At 51.0% G+C, this 25,022-nt stretch overlaps 1 protein-coding gene across 3 annotated transcripts in view; it reads left to right on the top strand.

The window, feature by feature from the left end:
- Positions 1–25,022, top strand: part of LOC137333065 (nuclear protein AMMECR1-like) — a 179,701-nt gene that overhangs the window by 120,466 nt on the left and 34,213 nt on the right. Inside the window, exon 6 of one of the 3 annotated variants that reach the window (XM_067997166.1) lies at positions 19,337–24,278. The exons of 1 other annotated variant lie outside the window; for it this stretch is intronic. In XM_067997166.1, coding sequence (XP_067853267.1) covers positions 19,337–19,451 — 115 coding nt within the window. In that variant the 3' untranslated portion in view covers positions 19,452–24,278. Of the gene's footprint in view, positions 1–19,336; positions 24,279–25,022 lie in introns of those variants that run through there. One more of the 3 variants, XM_067997168.1, reaches the window with a different exon arrangement.

Below are 25,022 nucleotides of genomic sequence, written 5' to 3' on the forward strand. Positions count from 1 at the left end.
TGATGATACAAAGATAGGTGGAAAAGCAAGTTGCGATGAGGACACAAATTGTCTGCAAAGGGATGTTGACAGGTTAAGCGAATGGGCAAAAATTTGGCAGATGGAATATAATGTGGGAAAATGTGAAGTCCACTTTTGGAGGAAAAATAAAGCAAAATATTATTTGAATGGAGAAATACTACAAAATGCTGCGGTACAGAGTGATCTGGGTGTCCTCGTACATGAAACACAAAAAGTTAACGGACAGGTGCAGCAGGTAATCCGGAAGGCAAACGGAATATTGGCCTTTATTTCTAGGGGGATGGAGTATAAAAGCAGGGGAATCATGCTGAAACTGTACTCGCCTGCCTCCCTCCTTCCTCCCTTCTTCCTACTCTCTCTCTCCTGCCTCCCTTCTTCCTACTCTCTCTCCTGCCTCCCTTCTTCCTACTCTCTCTCCTGCCTCCCTTCTTCCTACTCTCTCTCTCCTGCCTCCCTCCTTCCCTCCCCTCTCTCGCCTGCCTCCCTCCTTCCCTCCCCTCTCTCGCCTGCCTCCCTCCTCCTCCTCCTCCCCCCTCTCGCTCGCCTGCCTCCCTCCCTCCTTCCTCCCTCCTCTCGCTCGCCTGCCTCCCTCCATCCTCCCTCCTCCCTTCTTCCGACTCTCTCTCTCCTGCCTCCCATCTTCCTACTCTCTCTCGCCTGCCTCCCTCCTTCCCTCCTCTCTCTCGCCTGCCTCCCTCCTTCGCTCCTCTCTCGCCTGCCTCCCTCCTTCCCTCCCCTCTCTCGCCTGCCTCCCTCCTTCCCTCCCCTCTCTCGACTGCCTCCCTCCTTCCCTCCCCCCTCTCGCTCGCCTGCCTCCCTCCTTCCCTCCCCCCTCTCGCTCGCCTCCCTCCTTCCCTCCACCCTCTCGCTCGCCTGCCTCCCTCCTTCCCTCCCCCCTTCCTACTCTCTCTCCTGCCTCCCACCTTCCTGCTCTCTCTCGCCTGCCTCCCTCCTTCCCTCCCCTCTCTCGCCTGACTCCCTCCTTCCCTCCCCCCTCTTGCTTGCCTGCCTCCCTCCTTCCCTCCCCCCTCTCGCTTGCCTGCCTCCCTCCTTCCTCCCCCCCTCCTTCCCCCCCCTCTCGCTCGCCCCGCCTCCCTCCTTCCTCCCCCCCCTCGCTCGCCCGCCTCCCTCCTTCCTCCCCCCCCTCTCGCTCGCCCGCCTCCCACCTTCCTCCCCCCCTCTCGCTCGCCCGCCTCCCTCCTTCCTCCCCCCCCTCTCGCTCGCCCGCCTCCCGCCTTCCTCCCCCCCTCTCGCTCGCCCGCCTCCCTCCTTCCTCTCCCCCCCCCCCCCCCCTCGCTTGCCCGCCTCCCTCCTTCCTCTCCCCCCCCCCCCCCCCCCCCTCGCTCGCCCGCCTCCCTCCTTCCTCTCCCCCCCCCCCCCCCCTCGCTCGCCCGCCTCCCTCCTTCCTCTCCCCCCCCACCCCCCTATCGCTCGCCCGCCTCCCTCCTTCCTCCCCCCTCCTTCCTCCCCCCTCTCGCTCGCCTCCCTCCTCCTCCCCCCCCCCCCCCTCGCTCGCCCGCCTCCCTCCTTCCTCCCCCCCCCTCTCGCTCGCCCCGCCTCCCTCCTTCCTCTCCCCCCCCCCCCCCCCCTCACTTGCCCACCCTCCCTCCTTCCTCTCCCCCCCCCCCCCCCCTCGCTCGCCCGCCTCCCTCCTTCCTCTCCCCCCCCCCCCCCTCGCTCGCCCGCCTCCCTCCTTCCTCTCCCCCCCCACCCCCCTCTCGCTCGCCCGCCTCCCTCCTTCCTCCTCCTCCTTCCTCCCCCCCCCTCTCGCTCGCCCGCCTCCCTCCTTCCTCCCCCCCTCTCGCTCGCCCGCCTCCCTCGTTTCCTCCCCCCCCTCTCGCTCGCCGCCTTCCTCCCCCGCCTCCCTCCTTCCTCCCCCGCCTCCCTCCTTCCTCCCCCCCCCTCTCGCTCGCCCGCCTCCCTCCTTCCTCCCTCCCCTCTCGCTCGCCCGCCTCCCTCCTTCCTCCCCCCCTCTCGCTCGCACCGCTCCTCCCTCCTTCCTCCCCCCCCTCTCGCTCGCCCGCCTCCCTCCTTCCTCCCCCCCCTCTCGCTCGCCCGCCTCCCCTCCTTCCTCCCCCCCCTCTCGCTCGCCCCGCCTCCCTCCTTCCTACTCCCCCCCCTCTCGCTCGCCCGCCTCCCTCCTTCCTCCCCCCCTCTCGCTCGCCGCCCTCCCTCCTTCCTTCCTCCCCCCCCCCCCCCTCTCGCTCGCCCGCCCCCCTCCTTCCTCCCCCCCTCTCGCTCGCCCGCCTCCCTCCTTCCTCCCCCCTCTCGCTCGCCCGCCTCCCTCCTTCCTCCCCCCCCCTCTCGCTCGCCCGCCTCCCTCCTTCCTCCCCCCCCTCTCGCTCGCCCGCCTCCCTCCTTCCTCCCCCACTCTCGCTCGCCCGCCTCCCTCCTTCCTCCCCCACTCTCGCTCGCCCGCCTCCCTCCTTCCTCCCCCCCTCTCGCTCGCCCGCCTCCCTCCTTCCTCCCCCCCTCTCGCTCGCCCCGCCTCCCTCCTTCCTCCCCCCCTCTCGCTCGCCCGCCTCCCTCCTTCCTCCCCCCCCTCTCGCTCGCCCGCCTCCCTCCTTCCTCCCCCCCCTCTCGCTCGCCCCGCCTCCCTCCTTCCTCCCCCCCTCTCGCTCGCCCGCCTCCCTCCTTCCTTCCTCCCCCCCCCCCCCCCCGCCTCCCTCCTTCCTTCCTCCCCCCCCCCCTCCTCCCCCCCTCTCTCGCTCGCCCGCCTCCCTCCTTCCTCACCCCCTCTCGCTCGCCCGCCTCCCTCCTTCCTCCCTCTCTCTCGCCCGCCTCCCTCCTTCCTCCCTCTCTCTCGCTCGCCCGCCTCCCCCCTTCCTCACCCCCTCTCGCTCGCCCGCCTCCCCCCTTCCTCCTCCCCTCTCGCTCGCCCGCCTCCCCGCTTCCTCCCCCCCTCTCGCTCGCCCGCCTCCCTCCTTCCTCCCCCCCTCTCGCTCGCCCGCCTCCCCCCTTCCTCCCCCCCTCTCGCTCGCCCGCCTCCCCCTTCCTCCCCCCCTCTCGCTCGCCCGCCTCCCTCCTTCCTCCCCACCTCTCGCTCGCCCGCCTCCCTCCTTCCTCCCCCCCTCTCGCTCGCCCGCCTCCCTCCTTCCTCCCCCCCCTCTCGCTCGCCCCGCCTCCCTCCTTCCTCCCCCCCTCTCGCTCGCACCGCCTCCCTCCTTCCTCCCCCCCTCTCGCTCGCCCGCCTCCCTCCTTCCTCCCCCCCTCTCGCTCGCCCGCCTCCCTCCTTCCTCCCCCCCTCTCGCTCGCCCGCCTCCCTCCTTCCTCCCCCCCTCTCGCTCGCCCGCCTCCCTCCTTCCTCCCCCCCTCTCGCTCGCCCGCCTCCCTCCTTCCTCCCCCCCTCTCGCTCGCCCGCCTCCCTCCTTCCTCCCCCCCTCTCGCTCGCCCCGCCTCCCTCCTTCCTCCCCCCCTCTCGCTCGCCCGCCTCCCTCCTTCCTCCCTCCCCCCCCCCCCCCCCTTTCGCTCGCCCGCCTCCCTCCTTCCTTCCTCCCCCCCCCCCCCCCCTCTCGCTCGCCCGCCCCCCTCCTTCCTCCCCCCCTCTCGCTCGCCCGCCTCCCTCCTTCCTCCCCCCCTCTCGCTCGCCCCGCCTCCCTCCTTCCTCCCCCCCCTCTCGCTCGCCCGCCTCCCTCCTTCCTCCCCCACTCTCGCTCGCCCGCCTCCCTCCTTCCTCCCCCCCCTCTCGCTCGCCCCGCCTCCCTCCTTCCTCCCCCCCTCTCGCTCGCCCCGCCTCCCTCCTTCCTCCCGCCCTCTCGCTCGCCCGCCTCCCTCCTTCCTCCCCCCCCTCTCGCTCGCCCGCCTCCCTCCTTCCTCCCCCCCCTCTCGCTCGCCCGCCTCCCTCCTTCCTCCCCCCCTCTCGCTCGCCCGCCTCCCTCCTTCCTTCCTCCCCCCCCCCCCCCGCCTCCCTCCTTCCTTCCTCCCCCCCCCCCCTCCTCCCCCCCTCTCTCGCTCGCCCGCCTCCCCTCCTTCCTCACCCCCTCTCGCTCGCCCCGCCTCCCTCCTTCCTCCCTCTCTCTCGCTCGCCCGCCTCCCCCCTTCCTCACCCCCTCTCGCTCGCCCGCCTCCCCCCTTCCTCCCCCCCTCTCGCTCGCCCGCCTCCCCGCTTCCTCCCCCCCTCTCGCTCGCCCGCCTCCCTCCTTCCTCCCCCCCTCTCGCTCGCCCGCCTCCCCCCTTCCTCCCCCCCCTCTCGCTCGCCCGCCTTCCCCCCCTTCCTCCCCCCCTCTCGCTCGCCCGCCTCCCTCCTTCCTCCCCCCCTCTCGCTCGCCCGCCTCCCTCCTTCCTCCCCCCCTCTCGCTCGCCCGCCTCCCTCCTTCCTCCCCCCCTCTCGCTCGCCCGCCTCCCTCCTTCCTCCCCCCCCTCTCGCTCGCCCGCCTCCCTCCTTCCTCCCCCCCCTCTCGCTCGCCCGCCTCCCTCCTTCCTCCCCCCCTCTCGCTCGCCCGCCTCCCTCCTTCCTCCCCCCCTCTCGCTCGCCCGCCTCCCTCCTTCCTCCCCCCCTCTCGCTCGCCCGCCTCCCTCCTTCCTCCCCCCCTCTCGCTCGCCCGCCTCCCTCCTTCCTCCCCCCCTCTCGCTCGCCCGCCTCCCACCTTCCTCCCCCCCTCTCGCTCGCCCGCCCTCCCCTCCTTCCTCCCCCCCCTCTCGCTCGCCCGCCTCCCTCCTTCCTCCCCCCCTCTCGCTCGCCCGCCTCCCTCCTTCCTCCCCCCCTCTCGCTCGCCCGCCTCCCTCCTTCCTCCCCCCCTCTCGCTCGCCCGCCTCCCTCCTTCCTCCCCCCCTCTCGCTCGCCCGCCTCCCTCCTTCCTCCCCCCCCTCTCGCTCGCCCGCCTCCCTCCTTCCTCCCCCCCTCTCGCTCGCCCGCCTCCCTCCTTCCTCCCCCCCCTCTCGCTCGCCCGCCTCCCTCCTTCCTCCCCCCCTCTCGCTCGCCCGCCTCCCTCCTTCCTCCCCCCCTCTCGCTCGCCCGCCTCCCTCCTTCCTCCCCCCCTCTCGCTCGCCCGCCTCCCTCCTTCCTCCCCCCTCTCGCTCGCTCGCCCGCCTCCCTCCTTCCTCCTTCCTCCCCCCCTCTCGCTCGCCCGCCTCCCTCCTTCCTCCCCCGCTCTCGCTCGCCCGCCTCCCTCCTTCCTCCCCCCCTCTCGCTCGCGCCCGCCTCCCTCCTTCCTCCCCCCCTCTCGCTCGCCCGCCTCCCTCCTTCCTCCCCCCCTCTCGCTCGCCCGCCTCCCTCCTTCCTCCCCCCCTCTCGCTCGCCCGCCTCCCTCCTTCCTCCCCCCCTCTCGCTCGCCCGCCTCCCTCCTTCCTACCCCCCTCTCGCTCGCCCGCCTCCCTCCTTCCTCCCCCCCTCTCGCTCGCCCGCCTCCCTCCTTCCTCCCCCCCTCTCGCTCGCCCGCCTCCCTCCTTCCTCCCCCCCTCTCGCTCGCCCCGCCTCCCTCCTTCCTCCCCCGCCTCCCTCCTTCCTCCCCCCCTCTCGCTCGCCCGCCTCCCTCCTTCCTCCCCCCCTCTCGCTCGCCCGCCTCCTCCTTCCTCCCCCCCCTCTCGCTCGCCCGCCTCCCTCCTTCCTCACCCCCTCTCGCTCGCCCGCCTCCCTCCTTCCTCCCTCTCTCTCGCTCGCCCGCCTCCCCCCTTCCTCACCCCCCTCTCGCTCGCCCGCCTCCCTCCTTCCTCCCCCCCTCTCGCTCGCCCGCCTCCCTCCTTCCTCCCCCCCTCTCGCTCGCCCGCCTCCCTCCTTCCTCCCCCCCTCTCGCTCGCCCGCCTCCCCCCTTCCTCACCCCCTCTCGCTCGCCCGCCTCCCTCCTTCCTCCCCCTCTTGCTCGCCCGCCTCCCTCATTCCCTCCCCCCCTCTCGCTCGCCCCGCCTCCCCCCTTCCTCACCTCCTCTCGCTCGCCCGCCTCCCTCCTTCCTCCCCCCCCTCTCGCTTGCCTGCCTCCCTCCTTTCTCCCCCCTCTCGCTCGCCCGCCTCCCTCCTTCCTCCCCCCCTCCTTTCCCCCCCCTCTCGCTCGCCCGCCTCCCTCCTTCCTCCCCCCCCCCTCGCTCGCCCGCCTCCCTCCTTCCTCCCCCCTCTCTCGCTCGCCCGCCTCCCACCTTCCTCCCCCCCTCTCGCTCGCCCGCCTCCCTCCTTCCTCTCCCCCCCCCCCCCCCTCGCTTGCCCGCCTCCCTCCTTCCTCTCCCCCCCACCCCCTCTCGCTCGCCCGCCTCCCTCCTTCCTCTCCCTCCTTCCTCCCCCCTCTCGCTCGCCGCCTCCCCCCTTCCTCCCCCCCTCTCGCTCGCCCGCCTCCCTCCTTCCTCCCCCCCTCTCGCTCGCCCGCCTCCCTCCTTCTCCCCCCTCTCGCTCGCCCGCCTCCCTCCTTCCTCCCCCCCTCTCGCTCGCCCGCCTCCCCCCTTCCTCACCCCCTCTCGCTCGCCCGCCTCCCTCCTTCCTCCCCCTCTTGCTCGCCCGCCTCCTCCTTCCTCCCCCCCTCTCGCTTGCCCGCCTCCCCCCTTCCTCACCCCCTCTCGCTCGCCCGCCTCCCTCCTTCCTCCCCCCCCTCTCGCTTGCCTGCCTCCCTCCTTTCTCCCCCCTCTCGCTCGCCCGCCTCCCTCCTTCCTCCCCCCCTCCTTCCCCCCCCTCTCGCTCGCCCGCCTCCCTCCTTCCTCCCCCCCCCCCTCGCTCGCACCCGCCTCCCTCCTTCCTCCCCCCCCCCCCCTCGCTCGCCCGCCTCCCTCCTTCCTCCCCCCCCTCTCGCTCGCCCGCCTCCCACTCTCCTCCCCCCCTCTCGCTCGCACCGCCTCCCTCCTTCCTCTCCCCCCCCCCCCCCCCTCGCTTGCCCGCCTCCCTCCTTCCTCTCCCCCCCCACCCCCTCTCGCTCGCCCGCCTCCCTCCTTCCTCTCCCCTCCTTCCTCCCCCCTCTCGCTCGCCCGCCTCCCTCCTTCCTCCCCCCCTCTCGCTCGCTCGCCTCCCTCCTCCTCCCCCCTCTCGCTCGCTCGCCTCCCTCCTCCTCCCCCCCCTCGCTCGCCCGCCTCCCTCCTTCCTCCGCCCCCTCTCGCTCGCCCGCCTCCCTCCTTCCTCCCCCCCCCCCCCCTCGCTCGCCCGCCTCCCTCCTTCCTCCCCCCCCCCCCTCGCTCGCCGCCTCCCTCCTTCCTCCCCCCCCCTCTCGCTCGCCCGCCTCCCTCCTTCCTCCCCCCCCCTCGCTCGCCCGCCTCCCTCCCTCCTCCCCCCCTCTCGCTCGCCCGCCTCCCTCCCTCCTCCCCCCCTCTCGCTCGCCCGCCTCCCTCCCTCCTCCCCCCCTCTCGCTCGCCCGCCTCGCTCGTTCCTCCCCCCCCCTCTCGCTCGCCCGCCTCCCTCCTTCCTCCCCCCCCTCTCGCTCGCCCGCCTCCCTCCTTCCTCCCCCCCCTCTCGCTCGCCCGCCTCCCTCCTTCCTCCCCCCCTCTCGCTCGCCCGCCTCCCTCCTTCCTCCCCCCCTCTCGCTCGCCCGCCTCCCTCCTTCCTCCCCCCTCTCTCGCTCGCCCGCCTCCCTCCTTCCTCCCCCCCTCTCGCTCGCCCGCCTCCCTCCTTCCTCCCCTCCCCCCCTCTCGCTCGCCCGCCTCCCTCCTTCCTCCCCCCCTCTCGCTCGCCCGCCTCCCTCCTTCCTCCCCCCCCCTCTCGCTCGCCCGCCTCCCTCCTTCCTCCCCCCCTCTCGCTCGCCCGCCTCCCTCCTTCCTCCCCCCCTCTCGCTCGCCCGCCTCCCTCCTTCCTCCCCCCTCTCGCTCGCCCGCCTCCCTCCTTCCTCCCCCCCCTCTCGCTCGCCCGCCTCCCTCCTTCCTCCCCCCCTCTCGCTCGCCCGCCTCCCTCCTTCCTCCCCCCCTCTCGCTCGCCCGCCTCCCTCCTTCCTCCCCCCCTCTCGCTCGCCCGCCTCCCTCCTTCCTCCCCCCCCCTCTCGCTCGCCCGCCTCCCTCCTTCCTCCCCCCCTCTCGCTCGCCCGCCTCCCTCCTTCCTCCCCCCCTCTCGCTCGCCCGCCTCCCTCCTTCCTCCCCCCCCTCCCTCCTTCCTCCCCCCCTCTCGCTCGCCCGCCTCCCTCCTTCCTCCCCCCCTCTCGCTCGCCCGCCTCCCTCCTTCCTCCCCCCCTCTCGCTCGCCCGCCTCCCTCCTTCCTCCCCCCCTCTCGCTCGCCCGCCTCCCTCCTTCCTCCCCCCTTCTCGCTCGCCCGCCTCCCTCCTTCCTCCCCCTCTCGCTCGCCCGCCTCCCTCCTTCCTCCCCCCCTCTCGCTCGCCCGCCTCCCCCCTTCCTCCCCCCCTCTCGCTCGCCCGCCTCCCCCCTTCCTCCCCCCCTCTCGCTCGCCCGCCTCCCCCCTTCCTCCCCCCCTCTCGCTCGCCCGCCTCCCCCCTTCCTCACCCCCTCTCGCTCGCCCGCCTCCCTCCTTCCTCCCCCTCTCGCTCGCCCGCGTCCCTCCTTCCTCCCCCCCTCTCGCTCGCCCGCCTCCCCCCTTCCTCCCCCCCTCTCGCTCGCCCGCCTCCCCCCTTCCTCACCCCCTCTCGCTCGCCCGCCTCCCCCCTTCCTCCCCCCCTCTCGCTCGCCCGCCTCCCCCCTTCCTCACCCCCTCTCGCTCGCCCGCCTCCCCCTTCCTCACCCCCTCTCGCTCGCCCGCCTCCCCCCTTCCTCACCCCCTCTCGCTCGCCCGCCTCCCCCCTTCCTCACCCCCTCTCGCTCGCCCCCTCTCGCTCGCTCGCCTGCCTCCCCCCTTCCCTCCCCCCTCCCGCGCCCACTATTTATCTGTTGGGTAACCACATTCTGGAACAGATCTTGTACAAACCTTTCCTCCCAATATTTGTTGCCTGCTGGTCTTCAAGCTTAGCATTCCTCTGCATTACCATCACAACTTAATCCTTAAGTACTCCTGGCTATATTGTAGATTCCATATATTCAACATCAAGCATGCCACATGTATCACTAGCCTTTCATTGCTCTACTCCTAAACTCTTTGCTACACTAGATTTTAATTAATTTAGAACTTCCTGGTTTTCCAATGCCAGCCCAATCTGTCTCTTTTTCTCGGCAAAAAAACAACTTGTCAGCCTCTCTGATAGTGCAGCAATCTGCTGATGGTGCAGTAATTTTCTGATGTTCTCATGATCTACCATATTTGCTGTAATAACTTTCTCTTTAATTTTTATTACAAAAGAAATCCCTCTGTTTAATCTCCAGTAAAATTATTTATTTTCCTTAATGATTAATTCATCTATTAATATTGACACTGATGACTGACATTTTGGATCTGTTTGGAAATTAAAGCAATATTTGTTTGATTTCTCTGATGCTTGTAACATTGTATGTTTGCTAAATTGTTGCCCCCATTCTGTTAAATCCACTCTGTATTGGAAGCTGTTGTAAGTTTAGCATGTTCTGCAGTAAACCCAGATACAAGTCATGCTTAAAGCTTCTTCAACCTGCCCATTGCCTTCGCTATAGCATATCAGGCATCATGGGTTTTAAATGCCTCAAGACCACACTGTAATTTGAAGATCTCATTTTAGTTCTACAATACTTCCACAGTTTGAAGAAATTCACAACCATGCTTTGTTTTTGTCAAATTACTGTTTTGCTACGGAAATCCTGTTTTTCACACCACTCCCAAATGAAGTAAACATGACCTGAGCAATATTAATCATGCACAAAGCAAAATTTAGTTCAGTAGAACATAAAATTGTATAAGTAATTGCAGACTATTGGAAGCTTGTGTATAGTCTCCTTTGTTGATTTCAAAAACTGCCATGTCAAATTCTGCTTACTTAAAAATGGACTATATAATCAGGTTAGCTAACTGGCTTGCCTGCATACTTGTTAGTCCTAGCTACATATCCTGTATGTATGTAACATTACAGAACGAATTTGTTAAATTTAGGATACAAAGCCCACTAACAGGGTAGAAAAAGTAAACACAAATTGATACTTTCAGATATACTGGAGCAGCAGGATTAGAATCATAGACTGGTTACAGAAGGAGGCCATTCGGTCCGTTGAGCCTGTACCGGCTCTCTGCAAGAGCATTCTAGCTAGTCCCACTCCCCTGCCCTTGCCCCATAGCCCTACAAATTTTTTTCCCTTCAAGTACTTATCCAATTCCCTTTTGAAAGCCACGATTGAATCTGCCTCCACCATCCTTTCAGGCAGTGCATTCCAGATCATAACCACTCGCTGCGTAAAAACGTTTTTCCACATGTCACCTTTGGTTCTTTTGCCAATCATCTCAAATCTCTGTCCTCTGGTTCTCGACCCTACCGCCAATGGGAACAGTTTCTCTCTATCTACTCTGCTAGACTCCTCATGATTTTGAACACTTCTATCAAATCACCTCTCAACCTTCTCTGCTCTAAGGAGAACAACCGCAGCTTCTCCAGTCTATCCACATAACTGAAGTCCCTCATCCCTGGAACCATTCTAGTAAATCTCTTCTGCACCCTTTCCAAGGCCTTCACATCTTTCCTAAAGTGCGGAGCCCAGAATTGGACAAAATACTCCAGTTGTAGCCGAACCAGTGTTTTACAAAGGTTCACGATAACGTCCTTACTTTTGTACTGTCTGCCTCTGTTTATAAACCCCAGGATCCAGTGTGCTTTTTTAACGGCTTTCTCGACCTTTCGCATCTTCAACGACCTGTGCACGTATACCCCCAGGTTTCTCTGTTAGAGCAGAGGTTCCAAGGTTGTGATGGATAAATTTAGATGTGAAGAAATGTTTCTTTGCACAGATCAATAGCTGGAAAGGATTGGCAGGAATGTTGATTAAAATCGTAACAGTGGACTTACTTAGGAAAGATGTGTATGCTGTAATGGGAAGATGGTAGGAATGGTATTCTGGAAGGATAAGAACAAATGGACTGAAGGGCCTTCATCTGAACTTGTGATTGAGGTTTTCTTCTCTCTTCCCCTTCTTGGATAGGTCTTGCACCATCTGCAGTCAAGAGGGTAAATTGATGGCTGTTTTAGTTTCATACATCTGCCTGTGCCAATCTGCGTTGGCTGCTAGGAGATGTAGCATAGCAGCCTGTGATGCCTTTCCCTTGGATTTCAAACCTCATTTTCACACTTAACACATACTCTGCCATAGCAGCACATTTATGATTATGAAGTTAAGGTGTGTAAAGTTGGCGATTTGAGAATGAATACATGCCCCATCACTCCATTATGCAGCAGATTCACCACCACCTTCTCGAGGGCAATTAGGGATGGGCAGTAAATGCTGGCCTTGCCAGCGACGCCCACATCCCATTAATGAATAAAAAAAGTTTGGTGTTCCATCACACTCACTACAAAATGAATCCTTTTGAACTCGATGAAGACTTAAATTTCAACTTACTGCCACATCCGGAACACTGATGCCCTTAATAAAGATTGTGTTGAAGAATGAGTACTGTAACCTTTTTATTTACTTAAAATTTAATTAAACATGTAATGTGAATGTTGCAAGACATATTTCTAAACCAACATATAAATAGAAGATTTTGGCATGTTTGTCTTTTATCCAGTTGTTCTATTAGAGGAGCATTTGATCTCAATCCAGATAGGTGTAAATTCAAATTCTAACTGCAGAAGTGATTTGTTTGTCTGTCCTTGTTGGGTGTGTTTGGTCAGCACTAATGGAATAGCAGAATATGTTGCCTTGAGATGGGGTTGTTTAGGGGATAGGGCTGGACAGAAGGATGAAAAGCAAAACATAATCCAGCTTTAGAGAAGTGCCCTGTGAGTTTTCTGATTATGATAACAGCCATGGAAAAATCATAGTCCAACCAACAGGATGAGACAAAATGGATGTGGAGGGAGGGGAGAATTTCAGTAACAATAGAAAATGAATAAAAGCATGATGACATTTGGTAGCATAGTATATGGTTTACATATCTGTCACGCACTGGAACCTGGCACTTAAATAACTACATTGTTATTTGAAGCACATGAGTAACTGGTAAATAGTTTTGATATATGTACATGTTTAATCTTAAGAGTTTGCCTGGAGACTTCTGAAACCTAAATCTCAAAATATCTCGATGATGAAATTGTTGGCTGTTCAGTTCAGAAATGGTCCATTGCACCAGCAATAGAATTGGAACCTGAATCTTGTTCTCAACGGACATTTTATGGTCAAAAGGTCAAAGTCCTGTTGAGTTAGCTGATCTCAGTTGAGGCATTACAATTTCCCTCAGCACCTCTAGGCAAGAGATAAAGATCAGCCAGATCTCCAATTGATGTACACAGAACAGGAATACATACATATAATTTCATCACCGTAATATATATATATTTAGTTAGATACTTAGATATAATGAAAGTAAGTACGTGGTAATGAAATGTCATAATGGTCTATGAATGCAAGTTTTGTACAAAGGAAAGTAAGTGTTGGTGAAATGGGAGAAAAATAGCAGCAGGGAGCATCTGATGTTTGGGACAAAGAGACTGAGTTTAAGTGGGGAGGTTTGTTTGTATGATCTGGTGTGATTTGGCAGAGAGTGGAGTAGAAGACTACAGTAGGCAAAGTGAAATATGATTTGTGGGAACCATTAGAAAAGCAGCAAATGGCAAGCAAAAGGAGACCTAGATTAAGGAAATGGCAGCAAGGAAAACAGACTGGCCTAGTGGAGCAGAAGCATGCCCCATTGTGTGCTGGAGTTGGAATCTACAGCCAGAAGTAAGTGGACATGCTAAAATTAAACTCAGTGGGCTGGCATGGAGGCCATAGAACAAAGAAATGGGACAGTAAAAGCAGGAACAAGTTTTGAGCGGGGGTAAATAGAGCACGGTTTTTAAGCAGAAAGCACCTAGTAAAATACTTGAATATTGATTACTTTAGATGGAAATTTTCTAAAGCGCAGATCCAGAGGCTGTTGCAGACAAACTGCATCACCTAGTGACAAAAGGCCTGCAACAACATAATGGCAAAAAACTGTTTACATACGCAATTACCACTATAAATGTTCATATAGGCAATTTCAAGTCCAAATTTTGACAAGTCCATACAAATGCAAGACTTTTAATGAGGACGAGATTGGCTCTGCCGCAATCTTCTCTGCCCTCAAACACCCCTCAATCAAATAGCTTGTCAACACTTAATGTCTACATTTGTGTAATAAATGGTCACTTGGGCGAGATACCTTAGCCTGAACTTGTGACTTCCAGTGAGGATGGAAGAGAATTGAAGGGAGAAATTATCTGGATGATTTGAGCTCCGTTTATATGAGGAGGATTGAATGGGACAAGTTAACGGGGATAATTCTTTGGTATTCCCCCTTCACCCCAGCACAGCTAGGGCAAAGCAGACCCAAACTGCACTCTGACTGAACCTGTGCCCACCATATTTCTTTATTCAGGTCATTAGCATGTAAGAGGAGGCTGGATGCAACCTCCAAGGCCCACTTTCAGTAGGTCCTGCAGCATTTGTATGTCCACCAAATAGAGACCCAGCAAGATGTTTCAGGAAGTATTCTGATATTACACACTCATCGTTTACATATGGCCACCTGTTTCAGTTGGGTGCATTCTGGGGAAACCCTGCAAGTGGGGTGGAGGCCCAGTGTAATGAGTTTCCATTCCTTTTTCCCTCTGCTTTGCACCCACGAAACAGGTGTACCTCAGGTGTAAAGCAGAGTAACATTTTTCCCAATGTTTCCAAACTTAGAAAAATGGTTTTGATAAAACTGCTGTCTTGCATTGTTTAATCATGCTACAGAAGGTCTGCAACAGTCTGGTAATGGATGCAGACAATTCCTTGCTATGATGTTACTGCAGTCACTGTATTTACAGATTAATTAGATGTTTGTAATTCAGGGAACTGTTACGTGACCCAACTGATTTAGGAGCCTGCCTCAGCCCATCTACTGCTGAAACCCTCATCCATGCCCTTGTTGCCTCCAGACTTGACTACTCCAATGCTGTCCTGGCCAGCCTCCGATCTTCCATCCTCCGTAAACTTGAGCTCATCCAAAGCTCTGCTACCGGTATCCTAACTTGTACCAAGTCCCATTCTCCCGTCTCCTCTGTGCTTGCTGACCTACATTTGCCGGTCCAGACTTGCCTCAAATTTAGAATTCCCATCCTTGTGTTCAAATTCCTCCATGGCCTTGCCCCTCTTCCAGCCCTCCAACCCTTCAAGAACTCAGCATTCCTCCAATTCTGGCATATTGTGCAACCCCGATTTCCTTCGCCCCACTATTGTCGCCTGTGCTTTCAACTGTTTATGCCCCAAGCTCTGGAAATTCCCTCCCTAAACCTCATCGCTTCTCTGTCCTCCTTTTAAGATGCTCCTTAAAACCTACCTCTTTGACCAAGCTTTTGGTCACCTTTCCTACTATTTTCTTTCGTGGCTCGGTGTCAAATTTTGTCTGATGTTCCTGTGAAGTGCCTTGGGGCCTTTTGCTATGTTAAAGGTGCGATATAAATGCAGGTGGTTGTACAAGAGGGAGACATTAGACTTGATACTGTGTGATAACCAGGCAATGCTGGTTACAGTGAGAGCACTTTTTGGAAATAGTGATCACAGTATGGTGGTGTTTACTGTCCTGCTTACACTAGAGGAGGAGAGAGTACTACTCAATTTTAGGAGATCAGATTATGAAGGAATGAAGAGCAAGCTGAGTTGGTTAGGTTGGACCAGACTTCTAGAAGGGAGGAGCTCAGAGGCAAAGTGGGATACAGTGTTGTCAATACAAAGCAACTGTATGTCACTTGTTAAGAAGTGCAGTAGTAAAAAAAGACATGGTGGCAACATGGGAATTAATGTAGGGTGTAAGGGCAAAAAAAATGCTTTGTGAAAATGTAAATGGGGATGGTCAGATCAACCTGTTGACAGCCCAAAGAATCATCAGCATCTTTAAGTTTTGCTCCAGGATAGGGGGAAGACTGCCTCCGTTTTCTGGTCAGGTAGTTGTTTATGCATTCTTCCTTTTCTCTTAATTCCCTAGGTGCAGCAGAAAATGCATGCGCACCAGGTAAAACTGTCAGCCGGTTCTGGTGAAATTAGTACAGGCCCAGCATTCTTTTACCCTTCAGGAGGGTCCTGCTCTCTATGTTGGTTCAATTCTGCACCTAGAGTTGGAATATTTTCAGCTGACAGCATGATTATTGAATGGCATTGGCTTCTTGACCAAGATCTTCGTTCATCAGTGCTTGGTTCCAGGAAAATCTCCAGTATGAGTATGATTTTGAGTGATGGAAGTTTGCAGAATGATATGGGATTAGGTTTATTCCCCTGCTACGGGTGAGGTCCATTATATTTTAAGAATATCTGCAGTGACTAAGCTCTGTTTAAAGTATGGCTCTGTTTGAACGCTTGTAGCTGTCATCAGACTGTCACCTGCCACTGGCTTCGGATTTGATGAATTCTTATTTTTTCAGGTCTTGGTTTATGTGAGCTATATGGATGTTACATCTGAATGGATCTCTTAATTCCTACCTGGGACCTTAATGTAGTCATTATAAGCTGATAGACCCTCTTTGAACATGTGATTTCAAATCTCTCGCCTGGAAGGCAGCATTAGTTTCAGTTCACCGGATTGAGCTGTAAGCTTCGGTTGTAGATCAATTAGTTGATGGCAAGGGGTTATATGGATTGGACTCACCAGGATTTCTCTCCAAGATAGTCTCTGTTCATTTGGATCAGGAGATTGTTGTACATCTTTTATCCATCTCCCTACAAGTTGGATAACTGTAGGTTCATGCAGAGCGATTTGTTTTTATGTTCACTAAACTTTAGGAAATCCCAGTAGTTGTGTCACATGGAGAGGAGACCTTGGGTAACTATAAACAGAACATAGTGAACTGTCTAGTGGAGTGTGTTCTTCTTTGATGCTATTTAGCCAGTAAATGAGACACATGTCCATTTAAGGGCCATTCTATCATTCTAATCATTCCATGGCTACTTTGAGTTTCTCATCAATTTCCAGTAATCAGTCTATAAAGCAGCTATGTGATGTGCCTCTTGCAAGTTTGCCATTTAAATTTGGTCAACACCTAGGAAAAGTTTTGTGCCACATTTGTTCTGGTAGCAGGGTTTGGGGCAGCTGTGTGATGGTTGTTTTATGTTTGGGGCTTTCTTGAGATCATTTTTAGACTAGTGTAGGTCAAAAAAAAAAGAAAGCTATTGCACATGACAGGAGCATGACTATAGTCCCCATGACGAAAAAGTGATTCCCCCAGAAACTATCAAGATTGGATGTGCTTCTATATGAGGGCTGCTATAATTTAAAGAATAGTGAGATCCTGCATGATATGTAATCTTCCTTTCTGCTTCCTTTCATATATGTGGAGAAATCTGTTCTAAAGGCTTGTGTGTATATATTTTAACTTTGGTCTGTCTGATTGCGATATGTATGCCTATAATTGTACACCAATCTCACTTTGGACTTTACTTCTTAATGTCTCAACCTATAGTAAAAAAAAAAATGTGCTGATACAGTACAGACGGCCCCGATGGATGATTGCCAAGAAATGCAATTCTTGGATCAGAATTCATGTAGACTGCAGACAAAACAGACTTGTTTGCAAATCAGCGTAACAAACACGAATGATTACACTTTTAATATGCTCCTACATCTAAGCTGACATTATGATTGACTTCAGATAGTTCCAAAACTTGGAATTTTATGTTTTGGACAGGAATTCTGTATAGTGAGAAGTGATTTTGATTGAAATTTGTGGTTGGATCTAGGGTAGATGACTATACCTACGCCTCTCGGCATGTTGTGTTAATATAAAATTGATCTGAAATCAGCCCCATGATAAAAATGGTTGCAGAGTAGACAAAACAAAACTTACTCAAATCTCTGCAATATATCAGAATGAAGTATATTGAATTTTCTATCTTGTTCAAAGTGACTAATGGATATCTGGAAGCAAAGTTCTAGTGGTTTCATTCTTAGTTCTTGCTTATAAGAATTTATTTCATGATTTCAATTTTTGTGTTGGTAATTCTGTACTCACAATCCTTGATGTGTGACACAATTATTGCAATTTTATCTAAATTGGCAGTTGAGTGACTCATCTGTTATATGTAATACCAATGCCAGCGCATTCACTTGGTTCTATTGGGAACATAAACAGATTTTGTTCATCGCTGTTTCCTTCTTACCTACCCCCTCCCAAAAGTTATAAAATTAGCAAATCAAAGTTTAGATTCCTAATCTGTCCTGAGTTGACTGATCTCAGCCTTAGTCCTATTAGTGTTGTGACAATTGGCCTCGGGATTCTTGAGCAGGGAAAAGGAAATGTGAGTCAAGGATTCCATTCCTGATGATTGGTAATTGCTGCTGCAGTGTGAGGGTCTGTGAGGTAAGTATCTGGCTTTAGGTGTAATGCCACAAATGAATAGCTTGCTAGCACTTACTGAGTTCACAGATAAAGCACAGCCACTTGGGCAAAATGCTAGATGCAGCCTGAGTCATGACCAGCAGATAGAAAAACTGAAAGCATGTTTGATGTTTGTTTTGCTTCATAAAATCCATTCTAGCAACTAGTTCCTGTATAGAAAAAACGTTTTTTTGGATGAAGTAATTCCAGAGGTGGCTGTCTAGCTTTTTGGGACATCAGTTTAAGGGAAACTACTCGAGCAGAATGTGAATAAGTGGTTCATCCACTTTATTGGGCAAGTCTCTGGGAACCAATTTCCAGTAATGCGTTCCTGTGGATTGACATGGCTTAATGGGATGGCGAAGTCCTATCTGTTAGGCAGGATGACTAATGTTGAATTTTGGTAACATTTTGATTTTTTTCAGCTCTGTGCGCCAGCAAGACAACTGAGTGAAATGCTTGTAGAGATTGGTGACACAGGGAGGCATGCAAACACATCAAGTCACTGATCTTTCCAGCCTATGAGCATTTCATTCCGCTGTTCTACCAAATTGAGTTTCACAGCTAACTTCAGAGTATAGGAAAATCAGACATTTATTAAGACTGAGCTCTGTTTCGTGGAGTAAGGATCACAGCTCCACAAAATATTGATAGTTTGGGGAAGATGATTGAATTGGGAAGACCTCTAAACTCAAAAGTTGTGCTCTGACTTCTGTTGAGTGATGGATCTGGGTATTAAAATTAAACAGTTTCAGCTTTTTGTGAAATGGGATGCTTTGCTTTAGAATTTATAGCTTGTATTTAAAGAGACCTAATGCCCACCCATCATTTAAACAGCAATGCAGCAGGTTTTTCTTATCTACAATGTAGAAGTTTTGTATAATTTAACCATTGTGTAAAACATTTTTGTTTCCTGCCTTTTAAAAGTGTTACCACAAACACTAAATGGCTATAGTAATATCGATACTGGATAATTTTCCTTTCCAGCTGCAGAATGACACAGGAGTTGTGTAATGATTTTGTAATGTTGAATTCACAGTAGTTCTTGGTCCTCAATATAATTTTGATGCTACTTTTAACAATCCTTAGCATTTTCATTTTACTGAGTTGAAATATTTACACAAAGGATGATTATTGTAATCTGAGTAGAACAGAAATGGATTGGTTGAGGGATTCATCATTTTAAACATCATCCAAACTTTGGGGTTAAATTACAGCTTCAGTGCTCACTTCCAGCCATCCGTAAATATAACTTGCATTTATGTAACATCTTTCATGCCCTTGGTATGCCCCAAAGCACCTTACAGCCAATGAATTACCTTTATGTAGTCACGGTTATTTAGGCAAATATGGCAGCCAATTTACGCACAGCACGTCATACAAATAAAAAAAAAAGTGGTAAATGATCAATTAATCTGTTCTTGGTGGCGTTGGTTGAGGGATAAATGTTAGGACAAGAGAGCTCCCTCGCTCTTTTTCGAATACTGTCATCTGAACAGGAAGTTAGGGCCTCGGTTTAACATCGCATCCAAAAGCTGTCAACTGTGACAACATAGCACTCACTCAGTACTGCACCAGTCAGACTAGATTATGTTCATGTCCTGGAGTGGACCTTGAGAACATAAAGTAGGTTAGCACTTCAATGTAGTACTGAGGGTGCAGAGAAGAGCATCAAATTGCTTGTATGCAACTGGATATAATAGGACTAAATGGTAGCTGGAATATAGAGCCGGTAATTGCTATCTTGGTATAAAGAATTTGAGGTAAGTATCTAAAGTACTAATCCTTATTTGCTTTAGTGTTTCAAAACTGAGCTTACTGTTTTTATTTGAATCTCCTTTCGAGAACCCAGACCTTAGGTATAGGTCATTTTATCACAAATTTCAATAGTTCAACTCCAGTGATGTGGGATGGAGGTCCTGTGACCCAGTATAGTCTTACAGCGTTAATATATACAATGGGGATGTTTAACATATTGGCAATTGAAGTGCTTTAATGAAGCTTTTTTAAATCTTTAATTAAAGAGCTTTTTCTGTTCTCTGCAGGTACCATAGTGAAAAGATGACACTGAGTTACTCAGAGTATCTAGCTCACCGCCAGCATCACCACTACCAGAATGGCATTGCACACCCTCTACCACCGTACAACCATTATTCCTGACAATGACTTGCATGACCAGTCACTTGATCTCTCAGCGGACCTCTTCCCAGGGGACCCTTCCCCTTCCTGGTCTAGCTATCTCTATTACTGTACCATTTTATGATGATAGTTTCCGTTGCCATGGTGACATGCAGCTGTTTAGTTGATGTCAATTTGGCAACGGGTGGTAACACCTCATAATTATGAATCAATGTATTTTCCTTTCAGCATGCCCTTTTTTTAAAATCATTTACAATGAAATTTTCACCTTTTTGGTTTTGCATTCCCAAAATTTCTTAAATCTGTGGATGAATGGAAGGAGAGTTGAGATGAGGTGGGCTAGTCTAGTCTGAACTCTAAGTTACAAGAACAGGGTTTTTCAAATAGTATCTTTCTGTGTTCTTGGGCAGGTATTGGACCTACATTTCTTCAATGATTGGATAAACTTTCTTTAAAGTCAGTACACTACAAAGTAGTTCCTGATGCTGTAAACAAGTTACAAATTGCATTATTGCTGCTTTTGATTTGTATTTAAAATCTCTTTATTGTACTGAACATTTTGGTATAAAGGAAAATGTTTTTTTTAAACTTAGCTGCTGTTTTATGTAAAGCAGATATCAAGTTTTTTTTTCTTTTTAAAATGCAGCCTTCAAAGGACCTTCAGAAAGATAGTTTATAAAATGGGCTAAATTGAATTACTCAAGTATCATATGCCGATGTTAAGAGTGGTACTCAAATGTGTATGCCAAGGACTCCATGACTCGCATGTTTCTACTATAGAATAGTTATTGGGTATACTTGTCAGATGGAAAGTACAAAAAAAGGATGCCTCATACCCTTTAAGTAGTGTATATTATATGTATATATATGTAAGCAGTTTTATTTTTTTCCCTTGTGGGGAAAGGGTTTTTTAAAATACATTAAGGGACTGGGGACAGAATTGTCTAAAGTTTTTTTTGCAAAAACTTGTGTGGAGTGGAAATAAATTTAGTGTAATTTGATTTATGGTTTAAAAGTGCATGAATATGATTATGCAGATCAAGAGCGCACAGCATTGTGATGGCATTTGTGTACTTCCAATCTCTGCCCACTTGCTGTTTTCCCCAGGAATAAGGGGAAAGACTTGTTGGTAAACATGTTTTTTTTAAAAAAAAACAAGGCTTTGGAAGCCATATATTCTGTGCACAGTACTCCCTTTGGAGTAGCGCCATGAGTTTTGAATTACTGAAGTGAATGACCAGGTTCTGAATTTCTTTTCACACAGACAGGTATATCCAATACATATATCTTTGAGTCATCACAAAACATCCATGAAGTGTTGTATATCAGCCATTTGTTGAGTTTCAATTTGGCATTGTCAGTGCAGCAGAATGTTAAACCTTTTTAAAAAAAAATTACATAGTTCCAGCTCAGTTTCTGATTTAATTAATATAGAAAGCAGTACTGAATGTGGATTTGCTTCTAGGAAAATGAAACGTTGACTTAACCTTTTCCAATAATTAGCCAGGCTGCTGTGATCCTTTGGTTCTAGTATCTGTTTATATACATGTAATTTTTGAATGGTAAAACAAATATAGTTTGATTAATGCTGTTTAGTTTATAGATGATTGACTAATGCAATCATATTGGAGTTCTAAACATAGAAAACAAAAAATTGATAGTCAGTGTGAGGGATTGTTAATTATACTCTGAAAGAAGGAGTTAAGACTCAGTGACTGGGAAAGCATGGTGCTATAACTCAGGAAACATCAACGCTCAGTATTTTGTGCAACCTGAGGCTCCCAACATTTGTGTGGAATTAATTTTGCTTAGACATTTATGGTCAGTGTTGGAAATTTAAATTAGCAAAGTTTATTTTGAAATTGCAAATTTCCCAATTAACAGTAACTGTTTGGGAAAATAGATGATCAGGTGTGAGTTATTTTGGATGTCTGTTCTCAGTTACCACAAATCTAGCACTTAACTTAGAACATCCACAGGCTTCAGATAAGCAAGTTCTTCCAGTGCAGTAAAATAGGTTAGAGATATGAAGTTTAACAACATGGTCCTGTTGAGCTCTACTTTCAACTGCTGTCTTTTTTTTTCAAAAAATGAATTTATATTGCATCAGGAAACAGAAGAGTGCAGGCGACCATCTAAATTAAGAGTTTAGATTAGGTGTACAGGAGATTATTGTACAATTGATATTGAAGGACAAGTGTTTCTTGTATTGGTTTGAAAGAGCAGAGTAAATTGTTTTAAATTCTCTTGTCATTAAAGCGCAATTGAAACAAATCAGATTGGAGACAACTCTGTAGGATTTCCTCATAAATCTATTATTCTATCGACTTTGTGAATCTTTTAAAATTTGAGCCATGGATACGGCTACCTCTTTTTTAAGATCCTTGTAATTATATTCCAACATTAATTATATATTTGAGCCTTAAGATCAGTTATGACATGAGTTTTGTTTTGACACTTAAAATTTGACTAATTATTGAGGATCGAATAAGTTTTAGTCTCCTGTCTCATGAGCAAAGGTCTTGATAGCAATTTCAAATGTGCATTAATGGGCTGGATTATTTTATGTTCAACAGCCCGATTTTACATTTAATACCAGTGTTGGAGAAAACGTCTCCATTAATTGTGCTTTTGAATATCCCCAGTGAGTAGATGAAATAGTGGTAAGGGATAAGTCTTTATCTGAAAGTCTTATCAAATCCAATGAAAGCAGTTTTTGTCTCCTTCCTGTGAAAGCCAGTTCAGTGTACGAAGTTGCAGCTTAAGATGACTCCTTCCATTATTCGCATTGAAGAATTTAAGAGTTGTGCATCCACAATAATTGTCCAAAAGAAATTATTTATATTTCACTTGTGTTGCCTTAATTTTGACACAAAAATAGCACAAACTGAACAATCTTGTTGGCTGCCAAGTGGAACTTAGTTTACTGAATTTCTCTGAACATCATGTCCATCATCTCGGCATGCTCATCCTTTCCCTGAGCTCACCACTAGTGGGAAAAAATGGTGCTATACGACTCTGAATGGGTCACGTGACTGGTCATGCTGACTCCGAGATCATATCGGAATAATCTTGATATATGCAGATATTATACAAAACTTTACTACCAGTGTAATAATGATGAAAACAAATAAATAAAATCCTGCAGCCTTGCAAGGACGAGGTCAGCAATACTTCCCTGCATGGCGTGGTGGAACGGGACATATCTCGTCGTGTGTAGCTATAGGAGCATGACAGTGTGTCCATGCTGGTCATTTTTTTCCTTTGAGAAAAAGTTAAACTGAAGCATTAGATATTTAATATTTTTTAAGGGGCTGTTACATTACCTGCCACCTCTTGAACATGTTCAATTTTTATATACTGTTGTGCAGTAGAGGTTACATCACGTTGTCATTCAGACTGAACCAAAGATGCCTCCAGCCATGATCTAATGCTGCTGTGAATTAAGCCTGCTTTCCAGTCCTTCAAGGCTACTGCAGGAGGTTTTAACGATTTGTTTTTTATTTTTGTACAATTTCTAACTGGTTTTGCTAGTAGCATTGATTCAATTAAGTTTAATTTGAAGATTCTCAATGAGCACTGTTGAACATTGATGACTGGTAACTTTGCCATGCAGTGGCTGTATCGAAGAAGCCCCCTAGTGTGCCTCTCAGACCTAAGGGTTTCTTTAATCTGTATCTTAGAGACCAGCAGGAAATCTTTATACAAAGACGTGTTTAATTATTTTTACCATTGTTGTTTGAACTCTTGTTTCTTAATTTTACTCTAGACCCAGTATCTACGCTGGTTGTCCACCGCACTGAGAGAGCGAGAGAGTTGTGTTTCAAACTTTTGTAACAACACATGTATGACAGTTTTTGTACATTGAAGTCGATTCTTTTCAGAATTTTTTGGATCTAGTTTCTAAGTTATTTTAGTGGTTTTTTATATGTTAAAGATGAAATGAGTTAACACTGTCACCAGCAGACTGATTTACCTACTGATGCTACAGTGATGCTGGGTTGTCGGCTACCTGGTGTAGCTTGTGCCCAAAAAAAATGTGTTTGCCTTGTTAGTAACTGTTGAATAATGGCACCACAATATATGTGAAGAACCCCCTTCCATTATGACTAGATCCTCCTTCCACATTTAAAATTTTACAATTACCATTAGTGTGATGATTGTTCAAATGGGCATTTATAGTATGGTCGTAAGTCAAAAAAAGTGGGGGGGGGGACTTTATAATAAAGAAAAATGATCAGTGGGTCTGTGAGACATGGATTGTGAAACGATGTAGTAGTTTTAACACTATTGTTACATTTTAAAGCATTTACCCAATAAAATATTAAGATTAATACTTAATTGGTCTCTGTTGGTACACAGGATGAAATGAGTGTTTCATGTGCCTATGTATATTATACTAGTTATGGACAGATACAAGAAAAATCTCACAATGGCTAAATATTGTGGGTTTAGTGGGTTAGAAATGCAATTTGTTTGATGGAATGGACTTTATTTTTAAATGTTGTACAATAGGTGATGGTGGAGGTAGCAGGCACTGAAAGTATTTCCACTCAAGTTGGGAGAGATACCACTTCACAAAGTATGAACAGTTTCAGTGGATCTAAATGGACTTCCAGTAAAGGGAATCCACCTACAATGCTCTGTGAAGGGAGTCCACCTACAATCAGAACAACGTGAATTCCAAAATCTGCAGAAACCTACAGTGAATTTTGCTAAACTCTTCTGAGATTATTGGAGGGGGGGGAAATCTATAAGGATATTTAGTGAAATATGTGGGACATTTTCCCCGCAATGTTTTTTTATCAATAAAATGCCAATAAAAGCACATGTAAGTGTTGAAACAAATGACTCCTTTTATTGAAGTTTCATAAACTATCAAATTTACATGTATTCATTCAAAACCTTTTTCAGTAACCCTCATTGCCTCCAAAAATACATTCGCACCTTCAGTACCGCTGTACTAATTTGTGAAGTATAATTCAATTGGTCAGTTCTGATACCTAAGTCCAATTTTGAGTGTAGAGTTTGTGGGCTTCTGTTCGTGGGATGCATTACAGCTGAGCCCTGCTCTGCCCTTGTCTTGTATCCCCTAACACTCTTCAATTAGGGATCACTGGATATTGATCAGGAGAAAGAAAGCTGTCTGATTTTTTTTTTTCCCCCCTCAACTAGCCTGGGTACACAAAACTGACTAGAGTCTCACTGCTGCCCAGACTGAGATCAGGTAACCAAACTAACCAGGGATCAAACTTGGGACCTTCTTGTTGATGACCTTTTAAAAGGTAAATGAAACAATATTTGCAATAAATAAAGTTGGCTGCAATGATGAGTCATGGTTGAGCATTTTATTCATTGTCATCTGTTTTGAGGTACATGCTGTTTTGGAAGTGTGATGTGGGTGTGGATGCCTGTTCACAATTATTTAGATCAAGGTCAAACATAATGCTGCATTGTATTGTTAGCAAAGCAACAGACAGATGTCTTCAGTCTGAGAAATGTTAATACAAACATTGTATTTCTTGCAAAAAGTTTGTAAGCTGCAGAGCTCAGTTTTCCTAAAAAGCTAATATTTGCTATGAGCTAGCTTCT

Source organism: Heptranchias perlo, chromosome 15, assembly GCF_035084215.1.
Source record: "Heptranchias perlo isolate sHepPer1 chromosome 15, sHepPer1.hap1, whole genome shotgun sequence".
Taxonomy (NCBI): domain Eukaryota; kingdom Metazoa; phylum Chordata; class Chondrichthyes; order Hexanchiformes; family Hexanchidae; genus Heptranchias; species Heptranchias perlo.